The sequence below is a fragment of the Alligator mississippiensis genome, chromosome 5, assembly GCF_030867095.1.
Source record: "Alligator mississippiensis isolate rAllMis1 chromosome 5, rAllMis1, whole genome shotgun sequence".
Lineage (NCBI taxonomy): Eukaryota > Metazoa > Chordata > Crocodylia > Alligatoridae > Alligator > Alligator mississippiensis.
This window is the reverse complement of record NC_081828.1, coordinates 103,755,128-103,772,580: the sequence shown is the minus strand read 5'-3', so window position 1 is coordinate 103,772,580 and position 17,453 is coordinate 103,755,128. Positions and strand designations below refer to the sequence as shown.

At 41.6% G+C, this 17,453-nt stretch overlaps 1 protein-coding gene across 1 annotated transcript in view; it reads left to right on the top strand.

Moving 5' to 3' along the window:
• CDH18 (cadherin 18) overlaps window positions 1–17,453 on the top strand; it is a 445,884-nt gene that overhangs the window by 351,093 nt on the left and 77,338 nt on the right. Inside the window, exons 7-9 of the mRNA XM_059728627.1 lie at window positions 3,112–3,299; window positions 9,370–9,444; window positions 13,281–13,534. Coding sequence (XP_059584610.1) covers window positions 3,112–3,299; window positions 9,370–9,444; window positions 13,281–13,534 — 517 coding nt within the window. The remainder of the gene's footprint in view (window positions 1–3,111; window positions 3,300–9,369; window positions 9,445–13,280; window positions 13,535–17,453) is intronic.

Sequence of the window (17,453 nt, the reverse complement as noted above, 5' to 3'; positions counted from 1 at the left end):
AATCATCAAATCTCTCTGAATCGATTCAGAGGGTTTCGATTCAATTCAGAGAGGTTAAAAGGTCTCCTGATTCAATTTGGATTCAGAGATTCAGCTGCCAAATCAGGCTGAATCTCCGCTGAATTGAATCAGCAACTGAAGCTTCACACAACCTACAACCTTAGGTTACTCTCGTAATATTATGATGCCTTCTTATCAGGGCAAATGAAGTCAGTCTCATTCTTCAGTTTGCAGCCTCCATTTTACATTTTTTTTTAATTTCTCTGTTTCTTTTCTATAAAGTAGTTACCATAATCCTTAAACTCCCTCTACTGTAAATTCTACCATCTCATTATACTCTTACCTTCTAGGCACTATTTCAAGGTGCCTGGTCTTTCTCTTTCACTTTAAATCTTTTCTTAGTGTATATGCCTCCCAATTCATTAAAGTGGATTCTTCAGCTTTGCAGATAAGACTCCAAGACACCAGTTCATAAATATCTTCTTTTTTTTAACTGGGAGACATCTGTTCATTCAAAAAACCTACTGAGCCTTTGTCACTGCATTTACCATTATTACTGTTATTATTGTTACTATTGTAATTATTATCATGTACTTTAATTTATATCATCCACATTTCCATATACATACATGTGTGTGTGTGAGAGAGTAAGGCTATGAATTCAGCTTCTGTTTATGTTTATACTGCACTTTTTCAGACTAATATGTAAAAAGTTTGGTGAGTCCATAGGGACATTTATATGATAGTAAAACAAGGGCAAGGATAGAAATAATCAGCTTGACAATTCTGCAAAATGAAAACACAAAGCAGGTACTCCTGTAGAAGCATAATCATTGTCATGCCTCATCAGATTGTTGGTACACCTAGGTTTATGTTTACACAGAAAAATGATGGTGTGATTCTTGTACATGCTAGCAGATACATGTTAGGTTGATGTACCTAGTGTAACAAATGACTGTGAAGATGTCTAAAACTTCTGGGGATCTTGCATGCTCACACTGGTTTGTTGAACATGCCAGACCCTGCTAGATTGACACTGTTTCTGTTGTCCTGGATAGCTAGATTACAGCTAGTCTGGCTATGATAATACTTGTTACAGTAAAAGCTTTGTTATCTGGCACCCACGGGAATGAAGGGTGCTGGATAACTGAGCGGCCCGAACAGGCATCTTTGCCTGGTCTGGCCACCACCTGTCCCGATGATGCCGTCCCTCCCACCACATTGAGGCCCCTCCTGTGGGCCCCATGGGCAATGCGGGACAGGGAGGGGGGAGCCCCATGCAGCCTGCTATGCCCCTGGACCGTGGGGGCTTGGCAGCACAGGCTGCTTTCCCCTGGGCCATGGGGGCTCCACAAAACCGGAAGTGCCACGGTGGGTACTTCCAGTTTCACTTTTCCCTCGCAAGCCCTTACTAATTGGGATGCTGGTTAACAGAGCATGCCAGCTTGTAAGGTGCCGGTTAACACAACTTCTGCTGTAGAATCATATCTTGTGCTGTGTTAGATCTACTGTAGATATGTACTGGTGGGTATGGCAGCTGGTAGCTCCACAAGCTTTTCAAGAAAATGTAAGAAGCAGTTGTAGGTAGCTGTGAAATAGCTTTCTCATTGAGATTCCTTCCACTATGAGTTGGAGGTTGCTTCATGCAGTGAAGTATAAGGACTTATTGTATCTCTTAAGTAATTTCATGCAGTCCTTACCGTATGTTCCTACCATCTACACAAAAATGCAGTCAGTTTTGAAACACGGTTTCCATGACATTCTGTGATACTGGCAGGAAGCAATACTGTCTTTTTTCACTTGTCCTCAGTCCTGTTTGAAATGTGTGTGAAGGCAGTGAAATTTCCTTTGTGATTCAGCCCTTCTGCTTAGGCTGGCAGCAAGCATATTGAGTAGAACCTAACTGTCCCAATGTGTTTGGTGAGGTGAACATTTTTTTTTTACTGGGAACGTAGCAAGGACCACCACACCATCTCATATACTAGCAATATGTCTTCAGATGGTAATGGCTGTGCCACTGTCAACTCAGAAAAGATTTGAACTGGTGTCCTAGAGATGAAAGCCCTATGGCCTATTACTAAGTTGATCTTCAAAAATGCTTTTAAAATATTCTGTGAAATAGAAATAGAGCCTTTGATGCCTCATAAGACATCTGTGTGCATTTGTGATGCTAGGCTGCCTTGGGCTGAACTGCCCTCATTCATGGCCCTTTTCTTCTCCAGTGAAGCTTAGATACTTTGCCTAAGTTACAGCAGTCTCTCATGACTCCAAATTGACTGCACTGTTGCCTGGAATTTCCACAATACTATATGCTGCAGCCCCACCCCACCATATCATGCTTTTAATGCATTCCCTGTACCAGGATTGAGGGAGAGGTGTGATTCTGCTGATGGCAAATTTAGAGTTTTATTTCACAGAGCCTACCTTGAGGGAATCTTCCTTTTTCTGTGCAACATGTACAATACCCAGTAACAGTGGCAAAATATCAAGAGCTTATTAAGATTCACTGTGGGAAGAAAAATTTGCAGGTTCAGCAGTGACAAATGATTTAAATGGAAAGCGTAATCTTTGCCATTGCATATAGAGATCTGTAGACTCTGTAATAAAATAATAAAATAATTAATAATAATATGGTTGTTATTGATGGTAAGTTATTGAAGGTAAAAATTATGGTTTATAATTTTTGTCACTGACTAAATATAATAAATGATTGCACCAAAATTTGAAATAATCTTCCAGTGAAACATCCAGATTTCATGTTGAACAAACAACAACAACAAAAGATTCTTCAGTTTTTGAATGTTTCATAAAGTAATTGGTGTTTTGAACAAATAACTCCCTGAGATCCAAATTTTAGTCTAAATGTATTCAGGAATCTAAGTAAGAAATTTATTTCTCCTAGCAGCTTGAATTCAGATGATGTATAGATCTATTCTCATGTAAATGTAACAAATAGGTTTGAGTTCTGTAATTAGGACTGTCAGTTTCTCTAGCAAACTGTGTTCTTTGTTTAGTAGATATGATGGGTTTCTGCTGAGTACTTTGAAATTCTACTCTTTAGATTGAGTACAAATATCCACCAATCTTTTTTTTTTCTTTTTTTTCCCCCAGAACATTACCAGCTGTATGTTCCTGAATCAGCTCAAGTTGGATCAGCAGTAGGCAAAATCAAGGCAAATGATGCAGACACTGGGTCGAATGCAGACATGAAGTACACCATCATAAACGGTGATGGCTCTGGCGTGTTCTCCATATCCACTGACAGAGAGACACGAGAAGGAATTCTTTCCCTGAAGAAGGTAAGCAAAAGTCTTTGAAAGTGTCCCAGTGGATATAATTAACATGTTTGTTTTTTTTAATGAAAGCTGTAGAACAAGCAGATGCCACAATGGAAATGTGTGTTGTAATCTGTAAACCTAATGGAGCAAAAACTGCAGGAACATGACCTTCCCCACTAGAACCTTTAAATGTTTGTGAGTATTGCAGCAGGAAAAGGAGTCAGAGAACAAACTATCCAAAAACAATAATTACTTATATCTTCTGTGTTTCTAAAATGTTTATCATTCAATGTTAATTAATATCCAAGTACATCAAATTTAGATAAAACCAGGTATAATTCTTTTTTCTTATTTATATTATACGTCATATAAAACACTAAATACAGCAGGAAGCAGCACAGTTGTTCCAGTATTACCCAGAAAATTTAACAGTCACAATGCAAAATTGATTTTAGGATGATTCATAACCATGTTTTATGTAAATGATCTCATGTCACAGAGTTCATCTCAAGCCCATATTCAGTAGATCCCCTGAAATGAATTCTAAGGAAATATCTCACAAGATGTCCAGAACCCCTTACTTATAATATATCACTGGATTAGTATTTTTTATTATTATTATTAAAAAATGAAAATAACTCTGCGGCTATTCTAATGTATTAATTTTTCAAAACCTAACCAACAATATGAAAATATTGCTAGATTTAAGTCTTCACATGGATTAACACACATCAACTAGTAGTTCTCATGTGGGTTTGTTTAGTATTAAATCTTGTGGGTATAGATTATACTGCACAAACTAAAAATGAAGAGTGAATTCAAAATCAGTATTTTTTTAGTGTGTATGCACAACCCGAATAAAGGCAGAAGGAATGAAATAAGAATATTTAAAACATATGAAGGCAGTAGGTGAGAAGATTTAAATAAAACTTCTTGAAAGAAAGTATTGGAGTGGAAAGAAGATGTAAGTTAAAATGAAATTTTATAACTAAGAAAGTGTAATTATGTACGGGCTTTTAAAAATGTCACATTGCACACTGTATGGCCTGCTGGCCCTGCCGGGGTTGTATGCTCAAGCTGCTGCTTGCGGCTCCCAAAGCCTGGGCTCCATGCACCAAACTGCACACCTTGATGGGCCTGAGCAGTCTCTCACCGCTCCCAGGGCCGGGTGTCTGTGCACCATCCCTATGCGCCGTCAACAGCCGGAGCGGTCTCGCACCACTCCCAAGGCTGCTCCTCCAGTGGCAGCTTCAGGAGCCTTGGGCCTATTGCCTGCTGAAGGAGAGCTCTCCAGCTTTTCTTGGCTCCACTCTTCTTGAGTCCCTCGCTGCATCTGCCCCTCGTGCTGGCATGCAGCTCCTTTTATACACTCCAGGGCTCCGCCCCTGAAGTCTTCCAGAACTGACAGTTTACAGTCTTCAATCAGGCCTGGGGGAGTTCTTTTCCCCCACCTCTCAGGAAAGGGGCGTGACTTTATTTCTCCTGCTGCCTCCTGATTGGTGGCAGGATCTCAAGCCTGGGACTCAACCCAAGCTCTGAAAGGTGAGCCTGCTACACTTGATTATTTTCAGATTATGCTTTCCATTTGTCAGATGAAATTCACTGAGGACAAGTGCAAGTGCAAAGTCCTGCACTCAGGATGAAACAATAAAATGCACAGTAAGAACTTGGGAAATAAGTGGCAAGGCCTGACTACTGTGAAAAAAGGCCTGGACATTATAGTGAACCACAAGCTGAGAGCAACAAAAATTATTACAGGTCTAGGAAATGTGATTTAGAAGGAAAGGTTTTAACCCCATAATTATTTAGAGTGGAGAAGAGAAGACTGAAGTGGAATTTGTTTACAGTCTTCAGGTGCATAAAGGTTCTTATAAAGAGGAGGGTGATTGACTCTTCTCTGTGTTCACTGGGGCCAGGACAAGAAACAGAGGTCTGAAAGTACATTAACAGAAATTTAGATTAGATATTGGAAAGAGCTTCCAAATATGAAGGTAGTTAAGCACTGAAACAGAGCACTTTGATAGACTGTTGAGTCTCTCTATCCTTAGAAGATTTTTAGGGCAGGTTAAACAAACACTTGAGAGAGGGACAAGCAAGGATTGGAATAGGTGACATCCTGTGGACCTTCCAGGGCTATGTTTTTATGATTCTATGACAAAACCAGATAACAGCACATTCACTATGACTGTTCCTAATAAAAATAATGTATGTGCATTTTACAGACATGAAAGCAAACTGGAGAATTTGTATTGAGATAAAAGCAGTCCTCACTTCAAACAAGTAAATAGCATGAGTGAATACATTCTGTTTGGCAAAGTAATATTTGGGAATGGGTTATTTTTGCACATTACTCATGACATGACAAGAGTACATACAACCTGTTCTTACATCAACCTACAAAATAATAAGTGGTATGAGTCACTTGTGTATTTAGACAAGAAAGGATATGTTTTGCTGAGATAATGTGCTTTGAGTAAGCTGAAATTCAATGCTGCAGCAAATCTTGACTTGGCACCACATGTCCTTATATCCTTTAGGACAGGGGTGGGCAAAATATGGCCCACGGGCCAGATCTGGTCCACCATGCACTTCCCTCCAGCCCACGGAACCCCTTTAAAACCCAGGTAATGGTGGCTGCCTCTCTAAAAGCCTCCAGTGGCACCAGCTGCTGGCTGCAGCACCTCAGGCTGTTTACTTGGGTTCTGATTGCAAGGCAACTGACCCTGACCTCAGCCTGACCCAGCTAGCCTCGCTCTGGCCCTGGCTTAGGCCACGTTTGCAGCTTGAGTGGGGCAGGGAGGGCTGGACCAGAACCTGTGGCACTGGTGAGGGGAAAAAGTGTCTGGGCCAGCTTTTGCTTTGCTGCACGGGACTGGAAAGGGCCCTGCCTTGCAGGTAAGCCCAGAAAAGTGGCTGCTGAGCAGGCTTTCCCTGTCCTGTGCCGTGCTTCTCGGGCTGTCGGGGGTCGGGCTGGGCCCACATTGGAGAGGGGAAGCAGCAGCTGGGCTGCAGCTCCAGCCCAGTCAGCACCAGGAAAGAGAGGTGGCAGCAGAGCCACGTGCCACTTGGGACAGGACAAGCCCAGCCAGAGCAGCAGGGGCTCAGCTGCACTTTCTCCCTACCTGCATCGGTCAGTCCCGAGTGACACATGGCTCCACCGCTGCTTCTGCTGGCGGGTGCTGACCCGGCCGGGTCCGTCCAATCCAGAACAGCATGCAGCTGAAGCCAGCTTCCCACATGCTGCTGGTGACAGGACAAGCCCAGCCTGGTTGGCACCAGCCAGCAGAAGCAGTGGTAGAGCCGTGTGCCGCTTGGGACTGACCAGTGCAGGTAGGGGGAAAATGAAGCTGAGCCCCTGCCACTCCGGCCGGGCTCGTCCCGTCCTGTCCCAAGCAGCACGTGGCTCTGCTGCCACTTCTGCTGCCCACATGCTGCTCCGGATGGGACGGACCCAGCCAGGTCAGCACCGGCCAGGAAAAGCAGCATGCAGCTGAAATTGGCTTTCCACTTTCTGCTGGGGACGGGAGGAGCCCGGCCAGGTTTGCACCGGCCAACAGAAGCAGTGGTGGAGCCATGTGCCACTTGGGATGGGACGAGCCTGGCCAGAGCAGCAGGGGCTCAAGCTGCATTTTCCCCCTACCTGTGCCTGTCAGTCCTGAGCAGCACACAGCTCCACTTCCACTTCTGCTGGCCGGTGCCAACCTGGCTGGGCTCTTCCTGTCCCCAGCAGCATGCTTCAGCTGCATGCTGCTTTTCCTGGCCGGTGCCAATCCCGCTGGGCCCATCCCATTCAGAGCAGCATGTGGCTGAATCTGACTTCCCACGTGCTGCTAGTGATGCCTGGCTGGGTCAGCACTGGCCAGCAGAAGCTGTGCTGGAGCCTCCTGCCTTTTTGGGACCAGCTGGCGCAGGTAGGGGGAAAGTGCAGCAGCACGTGGGGAAGCCACCACTTGACAGGGGACAGGATGGGCTGGCCGGGCCACACTGGGGAGGGAAAGCTGTGGCTGAGCCCCCTGCAGCTCAGTATGGGAGGGGTTCCACAGCACTGGAGGGTGCTGTGCTGGTGAGGGGACCTGGGCCTGGGCTGGCTTCTGCTGCACCACAGGAGGAAGGGGAGGGGGAGGGGGAGATGGGCTGGGATGGGTCAGGACCAGGTCATGCTGGCACCAGTGATGGGTGGTGGGGTTAGGAAGCTTTTAATGTCTGGGACCTGATGGGGTGGGCTAGGTCCTTGCCTGTGGGAGGGGTCAGGTTCCAAGGCCACCTCTCCAAAAGAAGTACTTCCAGGGCAAGGGGAGGGGCTTCCAGTGGCAAAGGTCAGGGGTTAGGGGGGCAGAACTTCTGGTCCCAAGAGAGTGAGCAGGTGGTGGGGCTACCCATGTGGCCCTCAACAGCTCGCCAAAACTCATCAAGCGGCCATCCACCCAAAATAATTGCCCACCCCTGCTTTAGGAAAACATAACATCCCTATTGGTTGTATGAGCCCACACGCTCACACATACATATACAAGATTTCTACAATATTTTTATATGTGATCTGTTGTATTAATGGAAGAGCTGGACACTTTTTAAAATCTACATTTTAATCAATCATTTGAATAAGAAACCAAATAAATTATTTGTCTTCTGTGTTACTAACTCAAGAGCTGGGAAATTATCCAAGATAATCTTTGAAAATTTTGTCCCATTTTTAATTGCTGTAACAACTCATATGGAATAGCTAAACTCTTCTAAGTTCAGAATCAGTTTCTTTCAGTAAGTCAACTAGAAATTGTTTCTGTAATACCAGGGCATGAAACTCCTACTTCTTTCACACTTCCCTGAAACAATATACTATAAAATATCATGAAGTACATCTGAGTATCAAAAGTAAATATATTGACTTCAGGGGTGGGGGGCGGGGTCTGTTCAAAATGTACAATCTAACTGAAATTAGTGTGAAGTTTGGATGAAAGAATAAAACTTTTCACGACTTCATGCTTGCTTAGAGGCTTGTGTTGTCAACCTGAATGAAAAGCTTGCATAAACCTCTCTGAATATTGTTCCTGTCTGATCATAGGAAAGTAGGGCTGGAAGAGATGTCACATGGTCCAGCTTTCTGGTCAAGGTCCCTGCATAAGCTATCTCAGGCAAGTGTCTGTCCAGTCTGCTCTTGAAAATTTCCAGGGTTAGAGATTCCACAACTTTTCTAGGTAGCCTGTTCCAGTGCTTTTTGACCACCCTCAGGGTTAAAGTTCCTCCTAATCTCTAGCCTACATTTCCTCTGCTGCAGCATGAGGCCATTGCTCCTAGTCCAATCTCCAACAGCCACAGAAAAGGTCCATCTCCATCCACTTTATAATTTCCATTCAGGTATTTGAAGACTATTATCAAATCCACCCTCAGTATTCTTGTCTCTAGAAAAATAATGCTAGCTCTTTCCAACTTTCCTCATAAATCCTCTTCCTGTGCCTCTCATCATTTTTATGAAATCTATCCACATTCTTCTTGAAGTGTGGAGTCCAAATTGGACACGGTACTCCAGGCGAAGCCTCACAAATGCTAAATAAAGCATAAGAATTATTTTCTTTGATTTACAAGTGACATTTCTGTTAATACAACCCAGGATACTGTTGACTTCTTTGCAATAGCAACACACCACTGGCTTATTCATCTTTGCCTCCCCTGTAATCCCCAAGTCCTTCACTTCAGTATTGCAGGCAAGCCAGTCATTCCCCAGTCTACATTTGTGCATGCAATTGTTCTGTCCTAACTGCAGGACTTTGCACTTGTCCTTGTTGAATTTCATCTGATTAATTACAGACCATTTTTCCAGTCTGCCCAGGTCATTCTGGATCGTAGCTCTGTACTCTTATTATATCTGAAACTACCCTACTTGGAGTCATGTACAAATTTGCTAAGCATGCACTCAATCCTATTGTCTAAATCATTTAGGAAGATGTTGAACAATACCAGCTCCAGGATGGACCCCAGGGAAATTGTATTTGGTAACTCTTTCCAGCTAGTCATTGATGACTGCTCATTGAGCATGATGATTCAACCAGTTGTGTACCCACCTTACATTGTTTTCATCTACTCTGTATATCCTTAGCTTGCAAACCTGGGGTCTTGGCCTGGTCTGTGTGACCACTCATCTCAGTCTGCTGCCCTACAGCTGGTCACCCAGGTAAGTCAAGGCTATTCTGAAGCCCCCAACAGGGCCGATGTCTCTGCCCCACTCACTGGCACTGGAGTGGATGGCCAGGGTCAGCTGACCATCTATTTCCACCATATAAACCCGACTTGAAACAGGAAGTGTCTGGGCAACGGAAAGCAACCTCATCTCAGATTGCTTCCCTGTTCCATCTGGCTTGTGCTGTGACTGTTCTCTGCTTGATCCCATGACTTCTCATCCTGATTTACTTTCTAGCTCTGTTCTCTGCTTAGTCTCCTGGCTTCTTGACCTAACTTTTTCTCTGATTCTGCTCTCTGCCTGATTTCCTTGTTTTCCCGCTTAGCTTGTTCTTAGACCCCAGTCTCAGACTAACTTCTTGGCTTTCTGACCTGGATTGTACCTGAATTCTGATCATTCCTCCTGTCTCTGGTCAACACCTCAGTGTTCAAGTGCCGCCAGACCTGGCAACTCAAAACCCAGCATCACAGCTTGTGACAATATTGTGGGAGATAGTCAAAGATGGTGCCTTGCAATCCACAAAGTCTATCACTTCATCATAGAAGGAAATTAGGTAAGGCAGGAATGACTTCCTCTTGGTTGTTCTGATCACCTTCTTCTCCTCTAGGTGCTTCACAATATATTCCTTAAGGATCTACTTCATGATCTTTCCAGGTGTCAAGGTCAACTGTTCTGTAATTTTTCAGAACCTCTTTCTTCTCTTTCTTAAAGATGAGCTCTGTATTTGCCCTTTTAACCAATTATCTGAGACCTTATCTGACCTTCACATAATTCCCAAAAAGGATAGCCAATGTCTCTGAAATTACTTCAACCAATTCCTTCAGTATCCTAAAGTGCATTCTATCCAGCCCTGCCCATTTGAAAGCATCCATCTTGCCTAAGTAATCTCTGTACTTTTTGCCATTACTATGGGATGCTTGACTCCTTCCCTATATTTGTTGCTGATTGCTCTGATCCTCTGGTAGCTACCCTCATTTGTGCAGATGGAAATAAAAAAGGCATTAAATACTTCAGCTTTTTCTGCATCATCTATAACTATTTTGCTTTCCTCATTCAGTAGGGGGGGGCTATAGTTTCTATTACTATAGACATCCTTGTAGAGTCCCTCTTTCTTTTTTGGATTAAGACCATGGTAATTGACTAAATAATTACAGTCTCAGCCTCTTAAGTCAAAATATATGAGATTTTCCAGGACCTTCTATATCTTTTGTTAGAAACATAGTGAGTAAAAATTCCAGAAATTAGAAAGGCATTGCACTTAACACCTATTTCTTTAATTTAGCCTTAGTTTTAGTGTTTTTTTTTCCTTAGGATAACTCCAGTAAATACATGTCTCATTAAGTTTATCCAGATCCTTGCAATCAGTTCCCACAATCAGTCAAGTGCAATCCTAGTCTAAGAAAGTATAGCCTTTGGCTCTAGCTGAAAAGTATGCACATTCTTCAGAAACAGGCAATTCCCACTTGAAACTTTTATTTGTACTCTGCAAATTTCAAAAATTACCATTCATTAACGTTGTAAATTAGGTTGACTAGAGTCTTACTCTTTGACTGAAGTACCAAAGTAAATAATAATATTTTATCATTGATTGTGAATGTCCAGGTAACTAATGGTTGGAAGCTTCAGAGAATGTAGAAATGAGGGCATTGGTAAGTTTTTTGAGAAAATCAGTAGCTTCTGTCTTGAGTCAGTACAAAGTATGTCAGCCATTTGCTGTCCATCAGAATAAATTTAGCAGTGATCAGTGACCCTTCTAACCAAATCCTTGACTCTAAATCCATTGAAATCAATGATAAGCTTTCAACAGATGGGAGCAAGAATGGGTCTAAACTAATGATGGTTCCATAGGTATTTGCCAGGCTTTAAGTCAATAGAACTACAATATTTACTTTCTTTGCTGAATTGAGACCAGAATGGAGCAATTGTGACTCCCCTACATTGCAAAATTCTTTGATATTATGAAAGATTGAGGACAAAAAGATATGAGCATCTTGCCTATTTATCTTATTTAAATTATACAAATGATTAAAATTGATAACCAAAAAGCTGTCTAAAGAAAGTTCTGTCTTATTTAACTATTATGAGTAAAACCTTTCATCTGATGACAGAACTAAACACAGTAGACCACATTCTGCAATTTATTTCTTTCTTATTTCAATGATATTACTCCAATAATCAGAAATGTTACTGAAGTTGTAGCATACTACTCATGCACAAGTGGCTAAAATTAAATTTGTACATGCAGCTTTCAATTTTATACGTCCTAATGTTAAGTATGTAACTGCAAAGTTATTACTGTCTTACTATAGTTTAATTTCCATGTAATATTCAAGGAGATGCTCAGAATTGAGAAAAAGAAGCAGACTTTAAATTAGAAAATGTACAGAAGGTCAGAAACTGGGCTTCTACAGAAGAAATTGTCCACTCAGAATGAGAGATAAGAGTGGTCTGTCTGATTGTCTTGCCTTTAGTAAAGAGGGCCAATTTCTTATTTCCATCCTGGTAATTTCCTATGAGTTCTATTACTCCCAGGCATTAGGTGCAGAAGCATATGATCATACACTTATACCTATTCCAAGAAGTATTCAAGTACATGCTTAAGTTTAAGCACCTGCTAAAATCTCCCTATTTAACAATATGGATGAATGCTTTCCTAGACAGACACACTTTATGAATCAGGTACTTAGGAAATGGGTTAAAATGGGTTTTCACTTAAGCACACAAATTAATTAGTGGTGAAGCAATTTGATTTGCATATTCACATTCTTTCTCTAACTGCTTTTAATGTTGGACAATAGCGAGGGAAAAGCTGAAAAAATATGTAAATAAAAAAAAATCACATTATCCCAGAACGAGAATCAACTGTTCACAAATGGCAACTGTCACAAACCCATCCACAGGGCACCCCCAGAATTTCTCTCCACTGTGCTGCCACTTGCCCCATAGACCAAGATTGCCTTAAGATCTCCTTATCCCAGCATGCCTCAACTCCACTGCCCTTATACTGGACTCTGCAGCTGCTATAAGGGAATCTCTCCCAGCCCTGGATGGCCATCCTGTTGGGTTTTGAAAGAAATTGTAGGTTCCCCTTTCCATAGAAAGGGTTAGACTGGACTCTCTCACTCAGCAATCACTTTTGCCGCAGTAAGGAGACAAAACAGCAAATGGAGTGATTATATAAGAGAAAACAATTACACAAGCAAAACTGACCGTGGGTTTGGAGATAGAAATAAAAAGACAAGAAAAATTTCTTACCTTCTCATGTGGCTATACCCTACCTCTCCTAAGACTGCTGTCAATATTTTTAGAGATCAGCCTTCCTGCTGATTCTGCCAGCCATGACAGCTAGGAACCTTAGATTCCCCAAACCTAGGATCATCCAAAGACAAAATATATTACCTAGATAACTTCCTAAATCACTTCTAACTACAATCACCTGACCCCCAGTCAGCATTCTCATGAGTCACCAGAATCCTCTAAAAAATTCTGGTCACCCTGGGGTACCTGGAATTCTGTTGGCTGGTGGGCCATTTTTCTCCAATACCTTTTCTATTCAGGATTTGATTTCACATGGTGAATCCCAGAGGCAGCTTGGTTTTGGTGTGAATCTGTGACAACCACATTCTGTTACAGTCTGGTCTGTGTTTCCTGAGATATCTTTGCTTTCTACTATGTGTATCTACACATTCCTATATGCAGAAGTATCTACCATGTTAGGACAGTTGACCCATAGGTTACAGTCTTTCCAACAAGTTGAAAAGAAAATTTTATTGTGAGCAAGTTAAGTCAAAGCATACTATGGTAATGTCATGTCTCTTTTCTTTCAACAGCCACTCAACTATGAAAAGAAGAAATCCTATACACTTAATATAGAAGGTGCAAATACCCACCTTGACTTTCGCTTCTCACATTTGGGACCATTTAAGGATGTAACTATGCTGAAGATCATTGTTGGAGATGTGGATGAACCTCCACTTTTCACCATGCCTTCCTACACTATGGAAGTTTATGAAAATGCAAAGATCGGGACTGTTGTTGGCACTGTGACAGCACAAGATCCCGACAGTGCTAACAGCTTAGTAAGGTATAAGAAGTCCAAGTACTGAATTTACCCACTAAAGATGGATTCTGAAATGTGTAGGATGATCTCTCTCTCTCTTTAATCTATGCTAGACAAATGTAAGGGAATCTATTGTAAAAGGGAACAATGAGATATCTTTATTCTTCCAGAAACAAATCATTTGTACAAAAACACACCCTTGAACAGGCAATATCTATTGGTATAAAAACACATCCAGACTGATATCATTGCCTTGTTGTCCTGCTGGTAAAAAATACAATACTTAGATGAATCTACCATCCAAGTAAGTTCACACTTTATTTTGGTGTCAGGAATGATCATTACAGAAATGATCACAGGAGCTATTAGCCTAAATAACAGCCCTCAGGGTCAATCATTTCTTAAATTCTTGGTAGTAAAACCAAACAGCAAGTGACCAAATAGAATATATGTTTTTATTTCCCGTGAGGAGGTGAAAAGTCCCTTTCTCCTACATTGCCGTGTAGCAGTTCAAGCATAACTTTCCATTCTTCATATAAGCCCAAACTGAAAGATGTAAAGTGTGTCCAACTCTGCGTGCGGGTAGATGTAGCTAGTAGTGATAGCATAATTGAGGAGAAGGAGGCTTGTACAGTTTTTTTGCAACCTACAGCATCATCACAATCTTTATATGCTGCCTTCTTCAAATAGAGGATGGTGAACATTGGGTCCAAAGTTTTCTGTTCCAGCTTTGAAATGCAGTAAGGTTTTTAACTTTGTTTTAAATATTGTCTTTCCATTACTTCTGGTTATTTCCACTCTTTAGGATTTTCAGAAGTTTTCATTAAGTTTGTTTCACACTTCTAAAATCAGTGACCTTATTACTTTCTTTCTAACTTCTCTTATTTACCTTATCTGCACATTTTATTGTGCTCACTTTAGTGCCTGAAATTTTTTTTAAGCACTTGGATGGATTTCTTTATCTACTCATTCACATTTATCTCCTGTTCATTTATCCTGTTACATTTTAGGACAGCTGGATTTTTGGAGAAACAAGTCAACCCAGGGTTTTACATTTATAGATGCTGCTACTGAGATTTATGTTTGCAGCTATTCACTATACTTACCTAGCCTTCAGCATTCTGCTGTCCAAAGATGCTTGAATGACGTACTTAACCAGAATACACTGAGCTGGGCTATACTTAAGTTGCATACACACTTTTAGATACTCTAGGAGAATTTTCACAAGTTCGTTCTTGTGGTAGAGAACCTAAATAATAACCACATGTACAAACATTTAATTTATAGAATCATAGAAAGTTAAGGTTGGAAGGGACCTCAGGAGGTCATCCAGTCCAACCCCCTGCTCAAAGCAGGATCATCCCCAAAGCAGGATCATCCCAGCCAAAGCTTTGTTTTGCTGGGTTTTGAAAACCTCCAAGGATGGAGCTTCCACCACCTCTCTGGGTAACCTGTTCCAGTGTTTCACTACCCTCCTTGTGAGAAAATTCTTCCTAATATCTAACCTATACTCCCTTTGCTGTAACTTGAGACCATTGTTCCTTGTTCTGAGGTCCTGAAGAGATCTTGCTCTGCTGACACTGTGTAACTTGAGTGTGGAGTGGGAGCCCTATGCACACATCTCAGCATGCTCTGTAGGCTCCCTTGGCACCACATGGCAGCAGTGCATAGGGCAGCCTTGATTGGCTGACCTAGATTGTCTGTGGTCAGTCTGTGTTTCCATGTAGCACAATGAGGGGATTGTGAAGAGGGTGTGTTCTCTTTCTGCTAAAGCAACAGAGTCCAGCGAGTGACATACTGTTTCCCTTGGGGTGGCAGAGGGGCAGGGCAACTATGTTCTTTTCTGAAAGGAGCCACAGAACGCATAGACATTCATTGTCCCAGGAGAAACACTCCTGGGAGTGATTTAACCCTGGTTGTTCCCAGGTTATTTTTCTCCTGGAATGATCATTTTTGCTCTAGGAGAAAAAGTCTCAATATCTATACACTTGTGGTTTCCCTTGGGAGAGTAGAAACTCTCCCAGGACAAACTGAATGTCTGTACAAGGCCTTAAACTGCTCATGTGTTAGAATGACCTTCAAACAAAGAACCTCTTTAATCGTAAATCTAGTTAATGGCATTTTTTTCACATCATTTCATTGAAACTTGATCCGTTGTTTTCTTTTGCTTTACTGTTTTTTTTCTTTTCCCCAGAAATGGTTCAATCTTCTTTTGGGTAAAAATTATTTGTCAGTGCAAATACACAAGGTTCTAATGTTTTCATTTTAATTAACTTCCATTAGAAAAATAACTATCGAAAAAGAAAACACCCCAAATTAATTTATAATATCTTGAAAATATTAAAAAATTGCCTGTATTTTGAATCTGAAGGTAGCTGGAATTAACAGTACAAAGGATAGCTCTTTTCAACCAACATTTATGGAAAGAGTTCAAAATTCATGGAAAACATTTGAAATAGTGCCTATTCTAAGTCTAAAGAAAAGATACTATATTGAAATGTTATTGAAGAGAATTCTTTTTGAGCATACACTTGTGCACAAGCTCTGGCATTTTTACTTAGACATAGCCAAATACAAATGAAAGGAGAAATAAAAATGAAGTCTTTTCATACCTTGCTTTTAAAGGCTTCTCTTCTCTCCATACCCTATACACAGTCCAAGTAAACAAGCTTAACATTACCTCAATAGGGATTAGCTTGGAAAGAACCTCTCCCTAACAGAGTGAAAAATGAGCAATGAGACAGCTCCATGTCTGCAACTACTGCCTCAGGACTGCAGTGGTCCCTGAGGCAATGCATCCTTTTAGAATAGGTGTCTTTGGGTAGTGGATCCTTCTCCTCATAGTGCATTCTCCCTAGTTTTCTTTGAAGCATGTTACCTGGATCTGTTCTGCATAGACAAGTTGATTTTCAAGAAAAAATAAACCTACATGTCTACTCTCTAATCCCCTCTTCACCTATCTATATGGCAAGGGGTTACAACACAATTTGAAAACTTTTGACACATGATCATTCTGAGCTGATAGTCATTTGGCAAGAGAAGTATCTAATGCAGTGCTTTTCCCATTATTCTCATGTGCTAATGAAGACTGTTGAATGTGTCTAACTGTTGAATGAGCTAACTTTCCTCAGATTAATTTAATACCAGTAAGGCTGCATGGAGAGAATGGTCTTCCTTCACAATGGGCACATCTACACTTACATTTAATATGAAGTGATAATCTCTGGGGTTTATTGCTCCGGAGTTCAATGCTCCTGGGTACACTGCTTGAACATGTGCCTGGGAGCAATAAAAACTTGAATTTATTGCTGTTAGAACATGTGCCTGGGACTGCAGCATGTTGAGCCAGGTTGGAGCAGCCCTGGCTGACACGGAGCCTGGGGGTCAGCCTGTCAACCTGGGGCTGCTCCCCCTGGCTCATCGTGCTGTGGAGGGCCTGGCTGGAGCATGAGGGTACTTCAGCGTGGAGCTAGCCAGCAGGCAGTCCCCACGCTGAAGCACCCTTGTGCCCCAGTCAGCCAGGTCAGCATCTACGCATGTGCTGCTATGGAATTTTTTATTCTGGAGCAATGTAGTATTTACAAGTACTATCCTGCTCAGGAGTAAATTAGTTTACTCTAGCCTAATAGGGGTGTATGTATAGATGCCGAGATGTTTGCTGTTCCTCTAATTAGTCTACTGCCCAAGTAATGTCTCACGTAGACATGCCCATTATGTTGTAATCAAGAAAGTTCATGATGAAAAATGATACTATAATGTTTAAAATATAATAATGTTGGCTATAGAATTTCTGCTTTTGCTATGCACTATTTATCAACAGTTAAACTAGCACTATTTCCAGGAAACAAACAACCCATCAGTGAAGTAGCTGTCTGTTCTGAATATTTGTTACATATGTTTATTTTGTCATGTCTTAAAATGTCTACTCTGCAGGGCAGGGACT